The sequence below is a fragment of the Salvia miltiorrhiza genome, unplaced genomic scaffold (assembly GCF_028751815.1).
Source record: "Salvia miltiorrhiza cultivar Shanhuang (shh) unplaced genomic scaffold, IMPLAD_Smil_shh original_scaffold_358, whole genome shotgun sequence".
NCBI classification, from domain to species: Eukaryota; Viridiplantae; Streptophyta; class Magnoliopsida; order Lamiales; family Lamiaceae; genus Salvia; species Salvia miltiorrhiza.
Genome location: NW_026651535.1, coordinates 225,545 through 251,327, shown reverse-complemented (window position 1 = coordinate 251,327; position 25,783 = coordinate 225,545). Strand labels below are relative to the sequence as shown.

Below are 25,783 nucleotides of genomic sequence, written 5' to 3'. Positions count from 1 at the left end.
TCCACATAATTATTATATTATAATAAAAACTTATTTACCCACCCATATGTATCATTTACCTACACATATAAATTGTCACCTGTCAATATCAAATGCCACGTCACCATCCACGTAATTTCCACATCAGCATTATATTATGACAAAAACCTATTTAACCACACATAAAAATCACTTTTGGCGACATATATATGTGTAGGTAATATAAATAGATTTATCCACACATAAATATATGTGTGGGTAAAAACTTTTATCTACACTTTTATTGTGACACATGTTGACATTTGCATTATGTGTGGGTAAATATCTATACCCACACATAACCTCACCTTTAACCACATTTACGTGTGTGGCTGAAAATTCAAATTTTTGTAATTATACCACCTACGGAGGTGGTATACGTAATACAAATCGTAATTATAACTATATACTTAACTTTATATTATCTTAATACATCATACCAAACAACATATTATATTTTATAGATATTTTAGTGCATTATACCAAACATGGTATTAATATGACATATAGTGAAAAATATCTCAGCTAAATATATCACACTTTATTCCATGCCACATACCAAACAAGCCCTAAGAATATATACTCCCTCCGTCCCGCTTCAAATGACCCAGAAAAATTGGCACGAATATTAAGAAATGTGTAATAAAGGTGTAAAGTGATGGTGTGACAATCCAAAAAAGTAGTGTGACAACGAAACGTAGCTCAGTAGGTAAGACGCTTCCCCTCTAACCAATAGGTCGGGGGTTCGAGTTAATAGCAAGTAGTTTGAATATGTGTATTCATTAGATATGTATTCAAAGATTTGATTGTTAGTGCATTAGCTTCTTCATCACTAAAATACTAGCAATAAAATGCAACAAATAATCAGTACAATTAATAGCAAGTAGTAAGCCGAATATAGTATTTACAGATTCTGAAAAAACGAAAGCACAATGAACAATCCCACACAAGCACCAACTCAATATTTAGACGAATTGACAGAAATATGGTGATAATCTATAATTAGACTAAAGTAATGGAAATACATAAAATCAGATGATAAAAATTAAGAATAAAAAGACTGATCATATGGAATATAATTACGCTATTTATTCTTATAATTAATATATAATTGCAGTAATTAAATCTACACAATTAACCTAATAATTTAAATTATCAATTTAATTCAGTCATGATGAGAGATCACATAAGTTAGCACACACTTTCGCTGGAGCAGTTGATGTCGGTTGATTAATAAATTATCTATTTTCTCTTGGTCTCAAGAAAATCTGTTAACTTCCAAAAATACATAAGAATATCTCCCTATTATCAACCTAGCTATCTTTGTTGGGTCTCAAGGTTAAAATCATATCATGTATTTTTGAATCGATTAAATAATTATCTATGTTGGGTCTAAAACTGAATAACTAAACATGCATTAGATAATCCACAAGTAATAAGCACTGAGAATTGTAAATCAGAAGCTGAAAAACAATATGATATCAATAACTCAATCACGTAAATTAAATTAACTATACAAATCCTAGAATCAGAAAAGAACCGAACATAATCAGATAAACAAAAAACAAAATTAAAAAGAAAGCAATTGAAAAGAAAAAATTAAATAAAATCAAAAATGAAATCAGTATGACAAACTCGAATCTTTAATATTGTAGAAATTCGATCTAAACTCTCTAAACTGTGAAGATAATTGAATTCTAAAGCTAGAAATATGAAAATACCCTAAAAGGGACTTATTTATAGGCTGAGGGGAAAAACTCAGTAAAAAAATAAAAAATAGAGATAAATATCTAATTTATAAGTAAATAGAGACAATACAACACATATGTAACGATACAAATAAACAAAAAAGTTGGGTACAAAAATGTGTAAAAGAAAGTGGAACGTGGGAAGAATTTTCTAGTTCACCCCATACTATTCCGATTCTGTGTAAAATAATTGTTTCAAAGCACTTTAAGCTTTTTGAGAAAAACGCGTCTTCCTTCTTTGGTTCCTTTGGTGGGATGGTGATTTCTGTTTTTGTTTCAGAGGACCATCTGAAACAAATTGTGTGGTAGCCTACAAATTGGGTTTTAAATAAATTAAAATAATTAATTAATGAGGACCATCTCCAGTTTAAATGCGGGGACCCAATTGGGTACATTTGAGTTGACCCGTACCCAGATCCTGACCCATATTCTTATCTAAACATGCATCCTGACTCAAATCGTGTAAATAACACTATTCGATTATACAAATAACACTATTGTCTGTAATTGACACTATTATATTATACAAATGACAATGCGTATAAATGGCACTATAACATTGTAAATGAAACTATGTATAATTGACACTATAACATTGTAAATGACACTATAATATTTTAAATAATACTATAAGATTGAAAATGACACTATAACATTTTAAAATGTTACAGTATCATTTATATAATTGAATAGTGTCAATTATAAGTAGTATCATTTGTATAAGTGAATAGCATGTCATTTATTCGATTTGGGTCAGAATGTGGATTCGAGTCAAAGTCGGTTGTTTGGTACACCCGATTGTATTCAAGTTTTTGTGTAAGTAAATACTCTAAATAAGAGGTAAAACTATACTACGTGCTAGTTGTTCTATGCTAGTTTTCTATAGACTATAGTATCAATGCAGTTCCAAATAAATTAAAATAACAAATATTACCATTTTTTTTTTCTAGTAGAAATATCACGTCAAAATTAACAATGCGATTTGAGCTAGCTAATCGAGTTAAAACGCATTAAAGGGTTGAAACAGTTAATGAGGTTTTAAGGTGATAAATGTAGCAAAATGGAATGATGAATTGCAATTTTGGTTTTCCCATTTTCTGAAAGTTGATTTTTACGTTTACCCAATCAAATATTTACACGAAAATAAATTATATACAATCTTTTTTTAAGCTATATGATGGGACAATATATTATCCATCTCATGCACGATACTAATTAGGAGCAAAATTATACTCCATCCGTTCCACTCCAATAGGCTCATTTCTTTTGGGCATGAAGATTAAGAAAACTTACTTTTTAGTAGGAAAGTGGTAGTAAAATGGTGTGGTCCACACCAATTAAGTACAATTTTTTTATCCAAAAAGGAAAATGAGCTTATTGGAGTGGGACATCCCTGAAAGGAAAATGAGCTTATTGGAGTGGGACGGAGGGAGTAATTGTGTAAGTTTGTACCCAAATACCGTAACATCCAATAGATATGATGTTGATATTTTGACAGATATTTTTGCGAAAGTAAAATGCTCCGTGTTTAAGTTGAACATTAATTAAAAACGAGCTGAGTTTTAGATGCGCTTCTGCACCAACTGATGCAATATGTTTGACTTGCATTTCTTATATATAATTGAAGCGAACGTTTATTCCGAGGAATGAAAACAACATAAATGATTATTGATACATCTCTTTTCCAGAAAAGCTAGGGATTAATTTAATTTCTAGCTGCTTATGAGATGTATATACGTCATCTATTATGGTGATGAGCGCATGCACCACTCTCTTTATACCACCTGCAATTGTAAATCTTAGTAAAGATCAAAGCTACTAAGTTGAGCTTCATAAAAGCTTGAGCTCTTGCTGGTATGTTGCGTGTAAGGTTTGCATGCAACTTCAACAGAAACGATCATGATATGATGTGCACCAAACCAACTGCTGCAATAACTTTGAATTGCAATTATATTCATCCAATTGGATGTTTATTTCGATCGAGGACTGCAAACAACATAAATGATTGATACACAATTTAAGCAAACCCCCCCATCTCTTTCCCTGAAAACCAATCTATAATTTGATTTCTGCTTATGACATGTATGGGCCGGGGTAAATAAATTAAAAAAAGATTAAATTAATACATTTATTCTTTATGTAACATTAATTTACAGTATATATTTTGTCAAACTTATCCTCAATATTATTATTATCCAATGCTCTAATATGTACCATTTTTTACGCGTTTTGATGAAGCCCTAGCCTATATATATGATGAGCATGCAGCTGCTTTAAGTACTCATCCTTCATTCTGCAAATTAAGTCTTTTGTTACTTGTCTTTAATCAACAAGCTACTCTTCACATTTTGTTTTATACGTGAAGTGAAGTGAATATGGGTAAAGCCATCATCATCAGCTTGGCTCCTTGGTTACCCTTCTTCTCTATACACTTGCCACCAATGCTCAAAACAACCTTACTTTGCTACATTCTGCTGTTCCTAAAGGAGCAGGTTAACTCATTCGTTCTCTTTTACTATTTTCTTAACAGAAATTATAGAAGCATATCTCTTTTTTCATTATCTAAAATTAATAGTATTCATTTTCTGCTGCAGTTTGTTTGGATGGAAGTTCACCTTCATATGCCTATCACCAGGGATTCGGAAGTGGATCTAAAAGTTGGGTTGTTTTTATGGAGGTAAACTAATTTCAATTATTTTTTGCCATATTTATATTTATTTTATACACATGCATGCTTTATATATATATTGATTATTTTTTGTTTGGCTAGTGACTGAAAAAAGTGAAATTTGGTTTTGACTGATTTTAGGGCGGTGGTTGGTGTTTATCAAAACAAGAATGCCAAAATAGATCAACTCTGTATTTTGGGAGCAGTTACTACACTCAAAAAGACGGCCCCGATATATTTGCCGGAATACTCGACACAGATAGTACATTGAATCCATGTATGCATGCATGCTCTACTCTACCCACTACTTTAATACTAATTATTGTCTTCATTTCTTATCGATCGCGATTATAATTTTTGTTTCTTATTATTTCAAGATTTCTACAACTGGCATAAGTTTTTTATCCATTACTGTGATGGCTCGGTATATATGTCAGACATCCAGCAAATTGAAGTAGTAAGTATATATATATATATATATATGCAAGCATATGTTATTAATTTCTTAATTTCACCAATATGTTAATTATATGGGTATGATTTGCAAAAAAACCAGGTTCTGGGTAGCAACGTCACCTTTCGAGGTGCAAGGATTTACAATGCTATGATAGAGGAGATGCTCAACAGAGGAATGAGGAATGCCAAAAATGCATGTATCTATATTTATTAATTATTATTTCAATTGTTTAAAATTCAAGTAAACCCTGATAGTGATATTTTTCATATATAGGCTATCTTGACTGGATCTTCAGCTGGTGGATTGGCCACAATCCTACATTGTGATAGGTTTCGAGCGGTCTTTCCAAATTCTAGCAGAGTCAAGTGCATTTCGGATTCTGGATTTTTTATTCGCGGGTAAAACTAATTAATTAATTCCAAATTATGAAAGCATGCAATAATAAAATGGCAGTAATTGAGTTCGTCTATGCTATAACAGAAAGGATCGTTTCGCCTACTGGAGTGAGCGACGTTTTGGTCAACTAATTGCAACTCATGTATACCTCTCTTACTCTCTACATATATTTCAGTTTATTCTAATTTATTGTAACATGTGTTTATTTTATGTGGCACACGCAGCAATTAGTTGACTCATTGCCCAAATCATGCACGTCCAAAAGAGACCCCAATTTGGTGAGATGACTTTAATTTACATGATATGTGATATTAAAATTAATTCTAAATACTTCATCCGTCCCACCTCTATAGTCCACTTCACTTTTTCACACATATTAAGAAAATACAATAAATAGTGCTTGAAAAATTCAAATAGTACTTGGAGAATACAAAATATATGTAATTATTCAATTTTGCCCTTATTTATTATATGTTTGACTATTTAAATAAGGTTACTTTGGTAAAAAAAGAAATTTAATGCTAATTTAATTTAGAAAGTTGATTATATTGTGGGACATCTAAAAAAGGAATAAGGGACTATGAAGGTGGGACGATGGGATGATTAATTTTTCGTTGACATACCCATTCATGAACGCAAATAATGCATGCTAACGTCATATATATAACTTTCAGTGTCTGTTCCCTGAATATTTGGTCGGGGATGTTAACACACCTCTCTTTTTAGTTGACTCGACTTTTGATTCTTTTCAGGTAAGGATCATGAATATTTTTCAGTATCCCGATTAATTGAGACATAAAATCAATTTTATATATATTTCAGATTGATTACAACTTGAAAATTTCTTTTGGTGGTCCGACCGTGTGGAGTAATTGCACAAACAACTTCACCCTTTGCAACTCTACGCAATTAGGGATCCTGAGAGGTACTCGATCGAGTTTTTAGATATATTAATATCAAGTTATAATTAAGAAAATTAAAAGAGAAATCTATATTAATCTTTAAGGATTTCAGATTTCCGAAGTATTTTTGTTGGGGCGTTACTTGAAGTCGGCCATTCTTGGAGTAGAGGAATGTTTGTCGATTCTTGCTATCGTCACACCAACATTCAGTACAATGAAGGGTGGATGTGCTCATCTTTTGCAGGAAATAATGTACTCGGCAATAAAGTAAGACGATATACTTTTATTGATTTCTTTTTAACAAATAAACCTTATTCATCTCCTTCATGATTTTGTTTGCAATGAACCTTGTCATATATATATATATATATATGTTGCAGATGATCGGGCAAGCTGTGGCCGATTGGTTCTTTGATCGAAGTTCCTTTGAGGAGATAGATATTCGAAATGAGTTGCCACAGAACTGTAGCAGGCCATTTAGCCCGCAATTATTACAGGAAAAATGCCGTGTGATGCTATCATCTGAACCAAAAGTGTCTACCTCTTTTATCCTACCTACTGTTCTTTATGTTTGTCTGTTAAAGCTTAACTGCATGTCTTGCTGGTTTCAGTTGTGGTCATTTAATTGATTCCTAACAAAATTATCAATTTTGTTGAATTATTTTACGAATTGATGGTATGTATAATTATTGTAAATATAAGCAAAATTCTCAAGAAAGAATGATCCGAATATGGTGTTGATAATATGTGATAGCTTAGGTCGAGTTATGTACGGGTGTTTTTATGTGAGTTATATACAATACAACTACTTTTGTGTTTGGTAGAATGTGTTTAAGTAAGAGTTTACGCTAATTGCTGTTTGGTGGCATCTATTTGGATAAAATTATTTTTATACCCCAAAAATAAATAGGTATGAATTTGGAGCTTCAAATTAGGGGCAAATTGGTACACGGAAAAGTTAGTGATAGTTACTGGTCAAATGTTGTAAAATTAACTTGGGGTCGATGGTGTAATAGTGTTTTAAATGCGGGCCAATCCAAGAATGCGGGCCTTTGCTTTTACCTAAAAAGCCTACCAAACAGTTGAAAAAGTCTTGTTACCTATCCTATCTCAACACAACTCACGTACCAAAAATGATATATATATATATATATAGGGAGAGGTTCAAGAAAGAACCATAAATAAAAGAAGATCGGAGAACCATTTTCAGCCATTCGATCATCAAGATCTACGGTGGATACATCATCTTGTTGGATGAATGCAGATCCTGGGTTCGAATCCTGAAGGGAGCATTTTTTTTAAATTTTTTTAGTGCATTAATTTTAACAGCGAATGCATTAATTTTTACAGTGGATGCATTAGATTTGATGGTTCTCCCGTTCTCACAAATAATGTAGTTCTCTCTAGAACCACACCCTATATATATATATAGGAATTGGTTCAATTGAGATTTATATATATTTTGAGATTTTGAGATAAATGAACATATAAGTACATTTTGATGAACTTGTCAATTAATTTTTATGAACGCGCGTTGGTCTAGGGTTCAATCCCTACAAGTGGCGTGTTTTTTAAATAAATTAAATAGATTCATATGTTCATCAGTTATATTGGTTATGTTCAAAGAATTTATTGATATGTTCATTTATCTCAAAATCTCAAAATATTTAAAATTTCAATATAAGCTAACCCTATATATATATATATATATATATATATATATATATATAGTGGTGGACGCAGGATTTCTATCAAGGGGTGGCAAAAAAAAGTATATCAAACGAAACTAAAAATATATATAAATTATCCATATATAGAAATTCAATCTATATTTAACCACAATGATTCATCATAGTTTGAAACTTATGTATAATAGCATCATTAGAAACACAACTAAACAATCTTTCAAAATAATATTAAGGACATATTTATAAATAAATAATTAATGAGGAGTAATATAGGTATTTCATATAAAAAATCAAGGGGCGGCAATTGCCTTCCCTTGACTCTACGTGCGTCCGCCCCTGTATATATATATATATATATATACATTCTCTCTCTCTCTCTCTCTATATATATATAACTTATCTTATCTATTATTAACTGGAATTATAAAATTTATGTTTTTATAAAAATGGCTATATATTATAATTTCCACAAAAAATATGTTATGGATGAATTTGTCTAGTTAATTACTACATTAGATTTCTAATAATTGATGATCTTAATTCGGGATCAAATTGATCCGTTTACCATCATTTTTCCTTAAAAGTCCATTTGGGAACACATTAATTTCAAATATCAATATACGGATCTTGTAACCGAATTAATTAATTAATTAACAAAATTGAAGACAATCAAAGTGTCAACAAATATAAATTTTGTAGCACGTAACAGATGGTCCATCTAAGCATTATAAAAAGAAAAAAATAGTAGGAGTATTTGCAAATAGAGAGAAGAATGAAGATGAGTTTGATAAAAATTGTGAGTTTTGTGATAATTGGTTTGACAATGGTGGGCGACGCAATATGTGCGGCAGCAGCAGCAGACTGCTACAGAAACGTATCAAAAGAATGCCTTGACGAGACGCGAAATGCAATATGTGCGGCGGCGCGAGTTGACTATTACAATATACTAACGGGGAGTTGCGCGATTGAGCTAAAGGACAATGTAGCCGATTCGTGCTTCTTTAATGTCTTGTTTAACGACTTCGCCCAAAGCTGCAAAGCCAATGTTAACGGCGGCTTAGCCATTGCAATGTGGTATTATTGCCAGGATGGAACCATGGCACCCTGGGTACCTACTTCTTAAACTTATGCTCCTATTAATTCTTGTACCATCAAAAACATAATTATAATAAATGGATAATTTTCGTCAGTTTTCTTAGATTCATATTCAAAAATAAATAAGTTCAATTTTAATTTGTACAAAGTAAGTTAGAAAACAAAAATCAAAGCACAGAAAAAACAAGAAAAAGAACAAAAAGAGAAACAAGAAGAAAAAAATGAAAAGAAAAAACCAGAAAAAAAACGAAAAGAGAAAACAAGAAAAAAGGAAAAGAAAAATAAAATAATTAACGAGAAAAGAACAAAAACTCATAAAAAAAATAAACAAAAGACAACTCTAAAGGAAAATAAAACAGAATCTGGAATTTTAAAACAAATGTAAAAAAAGGAAAATAAGAAAGAAAAAAAAGATAAAAATTACCAAAAAAAAAAGAAACAGAAAATGGGAACAAAATAAACAAAAAGCAACCCAATACCTGCACAGAAAGATAGACAAAGTTAAAACCAAAAAAATTACTGTGGGACCCATCTCTGAGATAAGAAATCAGGTAGCAACATTAATACCTGATATCTCAAATTTTTTGCTGCCCCATTTTTAAGATAATTTAACTGCAGGTTGGTTTCAATTGTGATCATTTTATTGATTTTTTTAAGAATTGATGTTAGTAAATGTAAATTTCAGCAAATTTATCGAGAAAGAAGGATCCGAATATCTCCCAATAGTTCTGAATTAATCAAATCAATTAAGCTCACGTTTGATTGAATATTTTTAGGAGTTGGAAATGAAATCAAGTAATTGAATCCATTACTTGTTGTTTGATTTGGATAATGAGATAATCATTACCCTTACTTGAGGTAACTCAATCACCCAATTTGTTATCCCTCAAAATAGAGGAGAAACAAAAGAAAGAGAATCTCTTATTAATAATTCATTTTCATTGTTAAACCAAACACTTAATAAAATAATAATGAAAAGAAATATAAAAATAACAAAATCGCAAAAATGCAAAAAAGGAAAAAAAAGAACAAATGGATAAAAAAGAATAAAATCGCAAAAATGCAAGAATGGGTTTCGAAAACCCTACCCCTCATGGAATAAGAATAGTGGACTGCCGTTGCCATTGCATCATGTAACGGTTTTATGTCTATTCATTATAAAATTATATTGCAACGAACACAGATCAATAAAAACATATACCCCCACTGGAAAATAAAACAAAAATTAAGTTTTACTAGTTATTTACTTAAATAAGGGTCTATGAAATTACCCTAATATAAATCCAAATTTTCACCCAATTGAACCGTCTCCAACAGTCGGGGAGTTAATCAAGAGACTTGCAAAAGTCGATTCTTCGTCTCAAAGTCGAACGTGAAATAAACTGAAATTCGAATTTTGCAGAAATGTTTTAATATTGAACAGTGCAGAAGAGGTTATATATCTGCTAGTCTGTTGTGGCAGTTAATTGAAGAGACCTTAACGCCACTTCTTTTCAGGTGTAGGATTTGAGCTTCAGAAGATTTTGTCGGTTAATTGAGCTGGTTTTTCAAATTGTGTGTTTTTTTTTTCCTGGAATAATTGTTCAGTTTGAACTCAGTTTTGTTCAATAATATCCCTTTATTGTGGTAGAAGATTACTTTCTTCCATCTGACAAGGTTGAAGCATGAAACAGAAGAATTATCCAAAGCTGAGATAATATTTATTGTAAATATTGGACATGAAAAAACAGAGCTGGGGCATAATTTCTTAGGTAGTGATGGTTCATATATTTGGATTTTGTAGGGGTATATTTGCATGCTGAGTCTTTATTTAAACAATTTGACATTTTATTATAACAATGATGTTTCATCTTTTAGTGTATTGTGGTATATGCTGTATGTAATCTAATTGGTGATGATATTTTCAATTTGTATTTGATATGTATTGAATAATAAAATGTGATGTATTAGAAACATAGATGTGCTCGTATGTTTGCTTTGATTAGGGGAATGTTCATCGAAGTATTATACAGTGGAGTGCAATTCAATTTTGAGTATGTTTGTGTATGCTTAAATATATGTGTATTTAAAATACCAGCTGCTAAGTATGCTTTAGTTTTTCTAAATTTAGCTACACTGAATAAGAGCGTGCTTTAAATTTCTTCTGACATTTCAAAACGTGTCATTTTTACTTCAGTTTTTGATCTTTGATAACTATCAGTAACCTAATGATATCCCTGCCTCATATATACATACACTACACATGCTCACACACACACACACGCACACTCACACACACACCATAGAATATAAACATTACTTGATTAACTCCAGCGTTTGTTGAATTTGCAGATTCAGTAGTTTTAAGTATTGATCAAGCAATGAAGACCACTTAGTAGTATGGAAAAATGAAGTATACGTTTCAAGCTTTGGTAAGAAACTTTTCAATATTAATGTATTGATGATGATTCTTGGAAGTTAGAAATAGGATACTTGTACTATGATATGATTTATATGCAAGTATGAGTATTTATGTCTGCTGCAAGTCAGCCTCCTTCATTGTTTTTGCTTCATGAATATGCATATTTATTAATTTTGTTTCTTTTACTTTCTTTAGGCCTTAGATGTCTATAAATCATAAACGGGTTAGTACTTAGTAATTTCTGATGCTTTTAGTTTTAATGTATTACATTACATTAACTTCTTACTTATGTGTGATATATTTCTATTTAGGTTGCATTTATTTTGATGGATAAATTCATCCATGGAAAATAATGGATAACAAAAATTTATGGCCTATACATGTTTCCCTTCTTTTCCAACATTTAACACAAAAGAGATGTTCATCATTTTTCCTTTCTTCTTTTCACTTCAATGATGGATAATATTATCACACTATTTATAGGCATAAATTTTTGTTATTCTCATTTTTCATGGATGAATTTATTCATCAAAGTAAATGCAGCCTTAGGCTTGGATGATGGATAGATCAGCAAATAGTTTGACAAATTTCATACAATCTATACTGATGAGTTTGCTAAATAAAGAACTGGAATATTAGTTAAATTTTACATTTCTTACTCAAGTAGAGTCCATGTAGCGTGCTTTTATTGCTTAGAGATGAAGTTTATAGTCCTTTCATTGCCAATAGGATTGATTCAGGATTTCAGGAATATATAGGGTGAGGGGGGGGGGGGGGGGGAACTAACAAGTATACAAATAATATCATATTCAGTAGCAAGCAATATATTCATAGAGGGTGAAACAAAAAAAGAAAAGAGAGAAGAAGAAAGACAGAAACAGAAATACAAGCAATGAAAATTAACAGAAATGAATGACTGAGTTTCAAGATGAAGATTTCTGTCGTGACTTAAGCTTCCCATCAGTCCAAGAATAATGCATAGTGAAATCCGCTGCTAACATTCCTTTTCCCCACTTTGCCTCTTTTATTTGCTTTTCAACTATAAGGTCACAGTCATCTACTTCAATCATCGAAATGTTATCTTCACAGTCCCAATGGAGCTCTCTTAAATTGTAGCAGTGCTTTATGCTTAGGTGCTCAAGCCATTTGAAGTTTCCAGTTGCAACTTTCCAGTGCTCCAGATCACAGTCTTCAATTAGAAGATATTCAAGGGCTGGGAATTTGTTCTCCTCTATTTCCCACTTTGGGCCTTGAAACGCATTGCACCGCAGCTTCAGCACTTGTAGTTTTGCTAATGAAGCAATCTTGCTCATTTCTGACCATGGATAGCCCATCCCACTCAATGCCAACTTTTTTAGGTATACCGGGAAATTTGCTAGTGTAGGAGGGGGAACTAACTCAGACCTAAGTTCAGGATTCACGACCACACATTTTAGTGACTTGAGATTTTTGAGAATCGAAACATGATCAAAGCAATTCAGAGGCTCACCACCATGATCAGGTGGCAATTCAATTCGAATCCCTAACTTTCTTAAATTATGAATCCTTTCAAAAGCACCTCTTGTACAACTATGAGCACTCACATCCAAAAGCGTCAAGAGGTTTGGCAAGGGGGTGCCCCCTAAATCAGGTAGATCGCTTCCCGTGACATGAAGATGCTTCAGATCTTTAATATCCCAAATCTCTTGAGGCAGATACAAGAAAGCTCCACATGATTTGATGTGCTGATGTGGACAAACAATTAAGAACTGAAGTTTATGAAGTTTGGATATGGAAGGAGGGAGCTCTCCGTCGTACGTGAGGGCAACGTACTTTAACTCAACTAGTTCGAATACTTGTAATGGGAACTCATAGAAACGAATATTGAGAGCATCAAGTACCTCGAGCAATTTCAAAGCAGAACATAGTGGTATTGGATATCGACTATAGGGACCATAAAATAGGAGAGAACGTGCAGATGATGCACAATTATCCTCCATTGAATCGTAAACCTCTTTGATGCCAAGTAAAATGTTCTTGTGAAAGCACAACCTGCTCTGACCTTTTATACTTTCCTCTGAACTGTCTCCGCGACTATTTAGTACACGATAAAAGTTGCTCTTCCTAGCTTCGTTTTGACATAGGTGCCACCAAGAATAATGGAGGCCGCAAACTTTTATCCCTTTATCAGCAATTGACATCGTAGAGGAACTTCTAGTGCTTTTCTTGTAAACCATAACATTACTTGAAGCAAGCTCATCCAAACATTTTAGAGCATGTTTCCTTAATGATTTGGCCTTGTTTTGTTGAAGAAGTAATCCCTCAGCAAGCCACATATTTATGACCTTGGATGTGGGGATCTCATCCTTTTGAGGGAAAACTCCCACATACAAAAGGCACATTTTCAAATGTTGAGGTAAGTTTTCATAGCTTGGATATAGTACCTTTGATACTTCATCGTATGCAGCTCTAAAAAGTTGATGTTTTTCTTGTGTTGCCACCTCGTTCCAGTACTCCACTGTCTTCTCTGCTCCGGATAGGAGATGAGCCACTTTGACAATTGTAAGAGGAAGACCGTCACATTTCTCTGCAATCTTCCTTCCAGTCTTCTCAAGCTGGAACGAGCATGACTCTGCAGCAAACACCTTCTCACGAAGAAGATCCCAACTTTCGTCCTTATTCATCAGCCTCATATCTAAGGAAGTAATTCCAGATTCTGAGCCAACACGATCAGCTACTTCTTGCATCCTACTGATAAGCAAAAATCTGCTTCCTCCGCTTCCAACTACACCGCGCTGCTGCGTAGTTGTAAGAAGTTTCTTTATGTCGTGCCAAACTTGTGCATCCCACACATCATCCAATACAATCAGGTATCTCTTACCCTTCAAACTCTCTCTCAAGTACTCACTTTCTCTCTCATCATCGTCTTCCACGCTAAGCATTTCATGAGAATTCACTTGAGCTAGAATGATCCTTATAATCTCCTGTAACTGCCACTCTCTGCCTACTGCCACCCACGCACGACAGTCGAACCATTCTGCAAAATCCAAATCTTGGTATATTTTCCTAGCAAGAGTGGTCTTACCAATGCCCGCCATCCCAACCACCGAGAGTAATTGCACAGCTCCACTCCAGGCTCTTACAAGATCTTCTTTGAGTTCAGTGCGCTGATCAGATAATCCAACCATCTTTGTCTTGCTTGCACACAAATCAATTGTTGATTCGTCATCTTCTTTTTCGTACTCCTCTTTCACCTTCTTCAGAGTTTGAATGAATGAATGAATATCTCGTTTTAGATGCCTCAGATCTATCAAACGGGACATTTGATTGCTTGCTTCTTCTTCTTCTTGAGGCAGGCCTAAACGAAGTAACCTTCGGTTTCTCTGATCTGGAACTTTTGTGTATTGCTCCAACAGATGCAACGAAAGTAGATCATGGAATTTGGGTATTGCCTCTGCGATGTGTGCAAGCGAAGCCTTCATCCTTTCCCTGCTGCTGCTACCCAATCTCTCGACAAATTCTTGAAACGACACCACCTCCTTGTACAAATATTGTGTGAGTTCCAGGGATGGAGGATCAAAGCAAGCATCATAATGTTTTAGATATCCCCGAATTTTGGACTTCAGAGGAAATAGAGCAGCATAAACTGCCATCTCTCGCTCAATCAAACGATGAAGGAGGAGACTTTACTAAGTCAAGGGGTGCGGATGGATATGTAATAGCTGTTGCATAAACTACTTGGCATTTTTTGATTGGCCCAATGAATCCAAGATTCCAAAAACGGCTGTCGGCAATGGGTATTGGACTAGTCAGATAGTCAACCTCTTTTAGATTTTTAACAGAATTTTACTCCATATTTACTTTAGAGAACAAGTTGCACAGCATCGATATGGTAGCCAAAGGCCCAAAGTACCAAGTTTGTTAAAGACTAATGTTAAACTGCCACATTCTGGCCACCCACAATTTACCTAAATAAAAAATAATTTAATTTATTTAACTTATTTTTTAAAATAAAAATAAAATTTAGTTATCTTATCATATTCTCTACATTGTAATTATTTTTTTGTAATTTTTTGGTAACTTTTTTATTTTTATTAAAAAAAAAAATAAGTACAATGTAGAGAATATAGTAAAATATCTAAATTCTATTTTTATTTTAAAAAATAAATTAAATAAATCAAGATTTTCCTTATTATACTAGTGTGTGGGTAGCCACAGTGTGGCTGCATAGATTTGTTGTTTGTTAAAATATGAGGATGTAATTCTTTCATTGGGGTTTGAATCTCCTCGCTCTGGTAAATGTCAATAGCTAATGATGTGTTCAATTGTCTGACAAACTAGATCTTGTAATTAATTAAGTGCATGAAATAACTTAATACGAGTATATCAATAATTACAAGTTGGATGTTGGGAATCCATGATTAGACAAAGTGGCAAGACATTTTTGGACAAATAAGTCGGGAGTGAGTGGGCTACTACAATTCCGTGGCAAGTCATTCTCAATATCGATTTGCCGAAAACAACTTCGATCAAAGTACCAATCACTAATAGCCTCTGCAATTGTCTGCAAATAACCACTCATGAGATTAGATTAGATTTTCAAAAAAGGACGGGGAATCAATTAAACATGTATAATGCCAACAAAGGTTGATCCAATTAACTACTACATATTTTATAGAGAAATAACTACGAGTGAGAATGACTATTTTCGTGAGAAATGAGAATAATGAATAAATAATATGTATGGTTGAATAAGCTGTCTCTAATGCATAAATAGTCGTAGTTCAGTTAATTGGTGAAATTTTCGACTTCTATAGGAATTCGAACCCAAATTTGAATGGTAATTTGTGCACTACAAGCATCAATTGTTCAACCTATATATACCGCTGAAAAAATAACATGGCAACACATTCATAAAGAAAAGGAAGATTCTTAGTCTGAATTTCAAAATAATTCATGTAAAAATTAAAGGATCTCATGATTAAAAAAAGAAATTAAAGAAACAAATTAATGGTAGTCTTACCTTATTTGCGAGTATGTTATTTCCTTGAAGAGATGAGCATGTCCACTCTTGTATTATCAAAATGTGGCCATGGAGGTAGCAAGAATGAACAAACATCCCTCTACTCGACGAGTGCTTGAGTTTCAACAATGCGCCTATCAAAGTGTTTCGAAAATCTGAAATTATATACATGCATGCATGTTAACTACTATAAATATATTTCCAAAATATTTGTTACTCCAAATTATAATTTGAGTACCTCTCATTATTCCTAATTGTGTAGAATTGCAATGTCTCAAATTTCCAAGGCAATTGCTCCATCCGAGCCTACCGCCAACGGCAGGTAGTGTGTTGTATTCAATCTGAAACAAATTGATTTAATTTAGAGCCCCAAAACTTGGAAAGAATAGATTAAGAAACAGAAATTTATGCAGCATACACATTAATAATACATAATCAATCTGAGGTTGAGGTCCAGTAAATTATACTATATCTATTTTATTTTATTTTTCATTAATTATTGCTCAATTTCAATATAAATTTTTCATGGAAGAAAAAGCTCTATTACCTGAAAAGCATCAAAGGCTGATTCAAGTAAAAAGAGGGGCGTCTTGATATCTCCAACATAATATTCCGGAAAAAGACACTGACAAAATTAATGAGATCACACACATTGTTAGAATTTTGGTGCGACTCTAATAATATAATGGGACTAGATAATACTAATATTATACTATATATAAGTAATAGTATTTCTTTTGAACTTCTCTCACCAAATGTGGGCTCATTTTTGAGGTGCATGATTTGGGCAACGATTTACGTAATCCCTGCAAAGTCACATTCGACTACGAATTAAAAACAACAAAGAAAAACTAAACCTAAAAAAAGATTTCCTTGAAAATATTGTAGTTTAAAAAAGTATAGGTGCAAGAGAAGAATATATACATGTGTTGCAATCACATTAGCGTAATATTTTTCTCTATAGTCATCTCCAAGGAAACCCTTTCTGTAAGTAAATTAAACAAATTAGTGAATTATTAATTATATTCAATAATGTGCTTCACAAGATTGGAGCTGTGAATCATACCCATGAATGACAAAACCAGAATCTGAAATACATTTCACTCGACTAGTCTTTAAAAAGAGTTTTCGAAATTTATCACAATGTAAAGTAGTCGTCATTCCGCCTGCCGACGTACCTACTAACATAGCCTGTAAGTTCATCAAGATTCAATCAATTAATTACAAATAATTGTGTTGAATATGAATACATGAACAAAAAATTGGGATTAAAAAGATTGAAATATGAGCATAAAATAATTAGAAAAAAAATATTAATCGTACGTTTTGGGCATTCCTCATTCCTTTAGAAAGCAATTCTTCCATCATGACTTTAAAAATCCTTGCACCCCGGTAAGTGACGTTGGTCCTCTGAAGCAATAATATTTATTAAAATTTTCATATCACAGCTATGATTCTGGACCATATGTGTAGTATTAGAACTCCAAAATTAATTAATATTTTAGATAAATAAAAATGAGATAAATTAAGAAAAAAGCTACCACACACACACACACACAAGTGAAGACTTACTGGATCGACATGTTTGATGTCCGACATAAATGAGGAGCCATCACAATAATAAATGTAAACTTTGTGCCAGTTGCAAAAATCTGAAATGAACATATGAAATATTTAAATTGAAGTTTTATCTTATCTACTGACAAATATTATTTTTAATTTAATTTAGTGACAAATTTACCTGGATTAAAGGTGCAATTTGTATCTAGTAACCCTGAGAAGTTGGTTTGATTACCAATAAATGGGTAAGTACTCCCACGTGGTGTAGTTGATCTATTGTAACAATCTATTTTTGAACTACACCATCCACCAGACTAATCTCCACAAACAAAAAAAGGAAAATAGCATTAGTTTGATTTATTCCTTTTTCCCTTTAACTTCAAAGAGACGAATGAATGTAAATTGAGCTTTGATTTTGTATGTAATTTGTAAATTAAATGATTTTGATAATAGTTTATGGTGTATTATAATTAATAAAATATTGAAATGGACTAAATGTTAGCGGTAAAAATTATATATTCACGGATAATAAACAACATATCAACCATGCATCCTTGAATAACATTTTACAAATATTTTGTGCATTATGTTTTTACCTGCAAATAAACAATCCAACTATTTGATCCATTTCCATATCCCTCGTCATAAGAGTAAGCAGGTGGACTGCCATCTAAGCACACTGTTCCAAGAAGATACTGATTAATTTTAGCAATATATTTGTTGAGCTAGATGTAAATAATTAAAGCAACCAATTATTAACTTAATTAGTTAACTACACATATAATTCCAATATAAAAAATTAAAATCGAACCTGCTCCTTTTGGAATAGCACTCTTGAGAAAAGTAATGTCTACTAATTTGTCTCCATAGACTTTAGCATTCATCACAAGAAGTGAACAAATAAACATACTTAACCAACCAGCCATGGCGATGATGCCTCTATCCATTCTTCACACGTAAAAATTTAAAAAGAAAAATAGAAAAAATGATTACCATTTGATAGAGCATATATAGAAAATAAAATATATATTTGAAAGAACTAGCACTATGAATTAAAAAGCAAACCTGTTCTGAGATGTTCGTCGCCGACCTGCAAAAATGGTGAATAAATGTTTCAAATAATGCTGGAAATTTTAAGAGGGGGAAGTATTATATAAATCACTTCTATTTACCGAGAGAGCGGTTGCTGTTTCAGCTACGCATTATAGAGTTCTAAAACCAAATGAATTTTCGTGATCTATTTGTTGCTTTAACGGCTAAACAATACGTACAAAACATTTGGTATATATAAAGAGAGAGAGAGATATTAACAAGTCAATTATATTGATTATGACAGTTTTTTTTATATTCTAATTTTGGATCTCGATGGTGTCGGTGTTCTTGTAGTTCGTTTTATTACGTATTAAATTTTCTAGCAAGATGAGTTTTATTAATGTGGAGTAGGCCATTGGAATTTATTTTATTAATGCATGTTTATTTGCTTCATGTGATTAATTATTAAATGAAAACTAATCTATTACTATTTTTTTTCTTTGTATACTTTACAATTATTATAGAAAAAGCATTATAGTAGTACATGAAATTAGCACAATATCATTAAAAAAATATTATTGTATAAATAAAAAATATTATTCCATATGAAAACCAATCTTGATCATCTATTTACACAAAATCCATGCACAGTCATAGAATGAAAGATTTCTAGTCAATAGTATAAAGACGGTTTAGACCAAAATTCATCCAAATAATCACCATAGTCGAATTGTATCTAAGGGTGATTCTATTTACAGCCCCCAATTTACTCCTTGTAGCCTCTTATATAAAATAATAATAATAAATATTTATAAATTTACAATTCGTATACCTTCAATTTTTGTATAGCCCCCAACTATTACTACAAAATACGTATTTCTGGCAAAAACTTAATTTGATTTAATTTATTTAACAAAAGCTTTTAATAGGCCCACAATTAAGAGTGTAATGTGACCTTATCTAGCAAAGAGAATATCTGGCAAGCTCCATTTTTTTTTCTCTGAATTAACAATCACATGCTTTCTACTTATTTGGCTTTACCAGCAATTGTCTCTTCAGACTTCAGGAGTGAAAAAATGGCGGTGGCTTGCCTTGAACTTTCCTCTCTCTCTCTCTCTCTCTCTCTCTCAATTGTTCATCTAATTGTTGAACTTTCCTTTACAATAATTGTTCTAATCGTTCCTCTACCCATCTTTGTTCCTTTACCCATCTCTCTCTATTTCCTTTCAAGGAAATAAAGGATGAGCAAATTCGAGAGAATTGATTTTGAGAGGCTTGTTTCTTGGTGTATGTGTTGTAACTATGTATCTGTATAACTCTATAAGCTGACTGTATATCTTACAAAAATTGGTCCTCTGTTTTGGTTGGCGGCTCTGCTTGTAACAACCCGGCTCCAGACTTGACGGCTGTCCCCACAGGCCAACACGAGTCTTTTCTAACGAGTTTTGTCCTCACTCGCACGCTCCCTGAGAAACTTCAAAGGGGGGTCACCCATCCTGGAATTGCTCCAAGCCAAGCACGCTTAACCTTGGAGTTTCTTCCACGTAGGCACCAGAAAAGAAGATGCACTTTGTTGATATGAGTAGCACCTATCAAATCATTTAAGCTCTCCTCGAATATGCAGTCTCATACCTGCATATTCTCATAATCCCTCTCGTTCGGGTGTGTTTCGGTTCATCCATGTGCCCCTCCGCTTGGAAGTCGGAGCCGCTCCTTGTTCGTGCTTCTTTGCACTGGCGATCACTCCGCACTTCGTCCCCGGGCGTCACACTGCTCGCCAGAAGTTGAGGAAGAAGGAGGTGGCAGATTTGAGGATCTAAGGGACGTGAGTCAAAGAACGAGAGGTAAGGAGGCTCTAGGCAACGGAGCATCCATGTCGCTGCTGTTTGCCGGGAATCTGAAGGGGGCGGTGGCGGGGTGGTGTCTCTTTGGGTGTGTGTGTGATTGGGTCGCGTGAGAGAGTGGAGGGAGAGAAGGAGAGGCGCCAGTGGTGGTGGTCGAAGCGGCGACAATTTTCACCGGAATAAGAGGAGGTGCAGGCGCATGTGGTTGATTTAGGAAGAAGATGAGGGGGTTTAGGGTTAGCTATACACAATTAATTTAACTAAAAAAAGAATTATATTTAAGTTATAGTTTATAGGACATAATTGTAAATTTACAATTATCTTTTGTTATTATTTTATATAAGATGCTAATGAGGGTTATGAATAGAATCACCCTATATCTAAATAATGTAAAGATGCCCAAGAGCTGAGCCCGTTTTTCTATTTAGCATCATAGTTTTGGGTCCACAAACACGAGCTGTACATACATCAAATCACATAATGGGCCAAACGGCCCAAACCCAACCGAAGCTTATACTAGTAATTCTAACATTGATATTTTCTCTATTTCTCTTTCAGTCTTTTAAACACTGGGGGGTGTATTCGTTTAAGATTTTAATAGATTTCTGCAGACTTTTAAAATCTGGGCGTATTGGTTCAAGACTTTTAAAAGTCTATGAAAATCTAGAGGTATTCGTTCAAGACTTTTAAAATTCTATAAAAATCCAGAGGTATTCGTTTCAAACTTTTAAAAATCTATGAAAATCTAGAGGTATTTAAAAATCTATGGATTTTAAAATTGGACTGATTTTCATTGATTTCATTCAAAAAATACACATAAACAAATCCGACCTTCGACCACGAGAATTCGAAAGTTTTCATATTTCAGTGCCGGCTGGATTCCAGCGATTGTGGCTCGAAAAAGCCAACGGCCGCTGACACCCAGCGATCGCTGGGCTCGAAGAAATCCTTTATTGCCGAGGCTAGTGCCTTTGATGCAGAATCAGTTTTTAGTGCAGATGAGTCGAAGAGTCCACGTGGAAGTCCAGGGAGGCCAACAACATACGAAAGTCCGTCTATGTGTCTCTTCTTCACGACACTTGTCCTACAAGATAATTTGTTTAATAATTAAAGGCAGCTTAGTTTCTTTCTCTAGCATATCAGCACTGTATAACTTTGGTGTTATGTTACTTATACTTTAAGTACAGTTATGAGCTGAAATTTATTTCATTTCATCTTTCCAATTCCTATTTCTATTTGTAATGCTACTCTATCATCATTACTATTAGGATCCCGACGGTGCAAAGAACGAAGAAAAATATTTCTTCGGCTCTAACGATTTTGGTGCAAGTCCTGAAAGAAGCAGCTCTCCTCGTGCAGAAAGTGCCTTCCCAAAGAGTAAAATTTTTACAAGCCAACGATCGCTGGGCGCTGGGTCCAGCGCTCGTTTAAAGCTAACGACCGCTGGGATTTTTGGTTTGAAATCCGTAAAATTCACGTCAAATTCTTGTTAAAATCCGTCAAAAATCTAGCAGACTCCTGTTTAGAATTCCAAAATAAATGAAGAATCTTTGTGAAATTCATAGGTTTTTAAAATCCAGAGACTTTTAAAATCTACAGAATTCCTGAACGAATACACCCCCTAAGACAAGCTTCAAGAGATATGTTTACATGTTGAGAGTGCATGTCAAATAAAAATATAACTTATTTCTAATAATTAAAAGTAAATTTAGACTATTAATCTTTCCATGATATATGATTATCAGAAAAAGAAGCATTAATATATATTTATATATAGGCGGTTCAAATTAAAATTCCTCTTTATTAAAAAACAATATGTATCGTTGAACTTTGTATGATATATAATTATCATAAAAAACAATTGTAATACATTAAAGGTATTTTCATAACTGAAGCATTATCATGAAAAAGTATTACACATAAAGAGAAGTATTTTTGCATGAAAATTAATCTCGATAATCTAAGTCAAGTTCTATCAATCTAATTCGCGTATATTTATAACCTCGAAAAAATTAAACGTTATTATTAATACATGAACTAATTTTCATAACTAGGTTGTAAACAAAACAAGTTGTTCGCGAACTATTGGGAGCTCGACTCGAAAAAAGTTCGTTTAGAAAAGTTCGATAAATAAACAAATCAAACTTGAGCTTGATAGTATTATGCTCGTTAGCTTGTGAACATGTTCGTCAAGTGATTCAGCTTGAAAAAGATAAATTATTAGTAGTTACAATTTATGTTTATCCACTAAAATTAATAATAATTGTATTAAATATCTAATTAATTTTGTTTGTTATAAGAAAATAATTAATATATAGTATATTATTTTGAATAAATAATTTATTTTTAAAATAAAATAATCAATATTTTGAATATAAATATAGATTTAGAAAGTTCGTATAGGCTCGATTAGGCTCGTGAGCCTCAAAGTATTCAGTAAGTAAAATTTGGAATTCGATTCGATACTAAACAAACTAAATTTAAACACACCATTATTCGGTACGGTACGACTCAATTCGATTACAGCCATTGACACAACTTACATCTCGTAATATGAGTACTCTTAACATATTTATGTGACATAAAAAAAAGGTAAATGGAACACGAGAAGGACAGTAAGCATAACAATCATACTAAAACTTGTGGGCACAATAATTTGAACAAATAATGACATCGTTAAGGTATTATTTAGGTTTAATCAAAGAAAGGAAACGTCGAATTGTATTCCATGTCGACGAGCTTGAGCCGAGTCAATCAATTATAATCGTTCATGATAAGCTAACGAATACTCCCTCTGTCCCAGGCCAATAGGCCCAGTTCCTTTCGGCACGGAGATTAAGAAACTCATTTTTTGGTAGGTAAATGGTGTGGTCCACCAATAATTAAGGTTTTAAGTGTTCCCTTATTTTTCCTTAATCATATTTGCTTCATTATCTCATTTTTCATTTAATTTAACTAAATTAAATTTATATTGGAACTTATTGCACGAATTAAGCAACAAAAATTCATGAGAAAATAATTCAGCAAATTATGAAACTCAATGCAAAAATTCAGCAACAAAAATTCATGAGAAACTATAGCTACTGCAGAAATCGAAGAGTAAGAATCTGATAGAGAAAATAAAATTCCAAAAATCAAGAACAAAAATTCCCTTATTTCATTCTTCTTCAACTTTCAGAACTGAGAATGAAAACCCTAAATCAAGATCTGCAAATGAAGAACCCTAAATCAAGAGCTTATACTTATAGGCGGCGGCGGAGCGGAGAACGGCGGCGGTGGGAGCACAGCAGGGGTTGTAGTCTTGAGGCGGCAGCGGATCTGTGTGGCCGGAGCTCTGGAGAGTCAGCGGCGCCGCTCGTCGTTGAGAGAGAGAGAAGGGGAAGGGGGCGGCGATGACGGAAATGGCGAAGGGGATGGGGAAATTGACGGAAAGGGCAAGGGGGTGAAGATACGACGGTACGACGGGCTGGGGCAGAGATTAAAACCCTAGGTTGATTTTGATTTTGATTTTAGATCTAGGGGAAGAGGTTGAGAAGAAAGGAGGGAGAAGAAGATACGCCGGCCTCGCCGCGCCGGAGGCGGTGAGTGCCAGCGACATTCGCCGGAGAGCAACAGAGAGTGAGAGACGCAGAGAGAGTGAATGAAAGAAGGGAGAGAACAGAGATCGTGTGAAGAAGAAAAGAAAAGTGGGCTGGGACGCAGAGAGAGGGAATGAAATTAGGGTGTATATCCTCCTTAATTAAGTAGCTAATTATTTTAATTACAATCCTAATTATTTCCATTTTAAGACTGAGCCTATTGGGCTGGGACGTCCCGAAAAGGAAAACGAGCCTATTGGGCTGGGACGGAGGGAGTATTAGATTAAAAAGTCGATTGTGTGGATATTTTTGCTTAAAATGAATAGCATTACTCATATATGTGTAAATAAGTTAGTTTGTTCTATTTCAATTTGAATGAATTTTCTCTTAAGAGAAATATCACGAATCATGACAAATTAGCGAATATCAAATTTAAATGTAAAATTAATAATTTCGAACAATACCCAATGCCGCAATGCCTAGTCATTTTCTTATATGTAGGTATATTTATGGGTGAAAATGGTATTTATTCATTTTGAAAGATGAATTTTTAAAAATATTTATTTTTTACAAAATGTATAAATTATATTTATTTATGAATATTTTACTTTTATGTTGAACATTTTGCATTGAAATTCGATTGTTCGAACATGTCGAGTATTGATGCAGTTGTCACTAATGTTTAACTCGCAAAGATCGAGCATGTCGATCATTAATTTATTTATCAATACCCGACATATTCGATTTGCAGTGATCAAACATGTTGAGTAAAATTTGCGATTTAAGTAAGGATGATTTTATCATTTTAAGCTAGTTTTGATAATTTAATTGATGTTTTTTGTTTTCAAGCATGGATCAATTCAAAGCTATCATCAGTAACCCTATATTTATCCATCAATTAATATACTGACGAATCCGTATCGTGACGGATTCACAATTTAATCGGTCAAACAAACATATCTAGCCTTAATTTGAAAACAGTGAATTACACACCAAACGTCAAGAATATTCTTGCAACAGATCGAGAGGAAAATTAGTTTCTTTCCATAATTGCGCAATAATACATGCATGTTTTTAACAAAAGAGACCATGAAATTTTCAAAATTGGTAGTATTTTATTTGACTGTTCACTTTTCTTTACTTCTTCTCATATTTTTTTGAAAAGAATCTTGACTTCATCAATCTAATATCTAATTCTGAGATCTACTCATACTATGGCCCCAAAAACAGAATTAAAACTTCGACTTAGTCAAGATTGTAAAAATAAAAGTAATTTTTCATTCTCTGCAGAAAAAGAAAAAGAAAAATCTAAAGGAAAGAGACAACAAATAACAACACATAAAAAACGGAGTTTACAATGAAGTGATTACGCACCCCCCACCCCCACCCCCACG

The 25,783-nt window shown here is 33.2% G+C and overlaps 3 protein-coding genes and 1 long non-coding RNA gene across 5 annotated transcripts; 2 read left to right on the top strand and 2 right to left on the bottom strand.

Moving 5' to 3' along the window:
- Positions 1 to 4,042: 4,042 nt before the first annotated feature.
- LOC131004230 (pectin acetylesterase 7-like) lies at positions 4,043 to 6,873 on the top strand. Its single transcript, XM_057930870.1, has 12 exons — positions 4,043 to 4,258; positions 4,361 to 4,443; positions 4,576 to 4,711; positions 4,812 to 4,891; positions 4,991 to 5,083; positions 5,165 to 5,289; positions 5,372 to 5,429; positions 5,512 to 5,565; positions 5,962 to 6,039; positions 6,110 to 6,212; positions 6,302 to 6,456; positions 6,570 to 6,873. The coding sequence occupies exons 2-12, from the start codon at positions 4,438 to 4,440 to the stop codon at positions 6,816 to 6,818; spliced, it is 1,137 nt and encodes a 378-aa protein (XP_057786853.1). The 5' UTR covers positions 4,043 to 4,258; positions 4,361 to 4,437; the 3' UTR covers positions 6,819 to 6,873.
- A 3,294-nt stretch (positions 6,874 to 10,167) lies between these two features.
- LOC131004250 (uncharacterized) lies at positions 10,168 to 11,561 on the top strand. The gene is made up of 2 exons (XR_009094938.1): positions 10,168 to 10,469; positions 11,304 to 11,561. It is a non-coding gene; the product is annotated as an uncharacterized LOC131004250 (long non-coding RNA).
- A 735-nt stretch (positions 11,562 to 12,296) lies between these two features.
- LOC131004276 (putative late blight resistance protein homolog R1A-10) lies at positions 12,297 to 15,005 on the bottom strand. Its single transcript, XM_057930926.1, has one exon. The coding sequence runs from the start codon at positions 15,003 to 15,005 to the stop codon at positions 12,297 to 12,299; it is 2,709 nt and encodes a 902-aa protein (XP_057786909.1).
- A 704-nt stretch (positions 15,006 to 15,709) lies between these two features.
- On the bottom strand, positions 15,710 to 19,195 carry LOC131004228 (pectin acetylesterase 11-like). Of its 2 annotated transcripts, none has more exons than XM_057930867.1 (14): positions 19,108 to 19,154; positions 19,001 to 19,025; positions 18,747 to 18,883; positions 18,532 to 18,614; positions 18,117 to 18,249; positions 17,948 to 18,027; positions 17,699 to 17,785; positions 17,442 to 17,566; positions 17,300 to 17,360; positions 17,128 to 17,181; positions 16,923 to 17,000; positions 16,614 to 16,716; positions 16,376 to 16,509; positions 15,710 to 15,916 (listed from the first exon to the last, which is right to left on the bottom strand). In XM_057930867.1, the coding sequence occupies exons 3-14, from the start codon at positions 18,880 to 18,882 to the stop codon at positions 15,746 to 15,748; spliced, it is 1,245 nt and encodes a 414-aa protein (XP_057786850.1). In that variant the 5' UTR covers position 18,883; positions 19,001 to 19,025; positions 19,108 to 19,154; the 3' UTR covers positions 15,710 to 15,745. The 2 variants fall into 2 exon arrangements, with proteins under 2 accessions (XP_057786850.1, XP_057786849.1); XM_057930866.1 differs by having other exon boundaries at positions 15,711 to 15,916; positions 16,376 to 16,530; positions 19,108 to 19,195.
- Between the last annotated feature and the right edge of the window lie 6,588 nt (positions 19,196 to 25,783).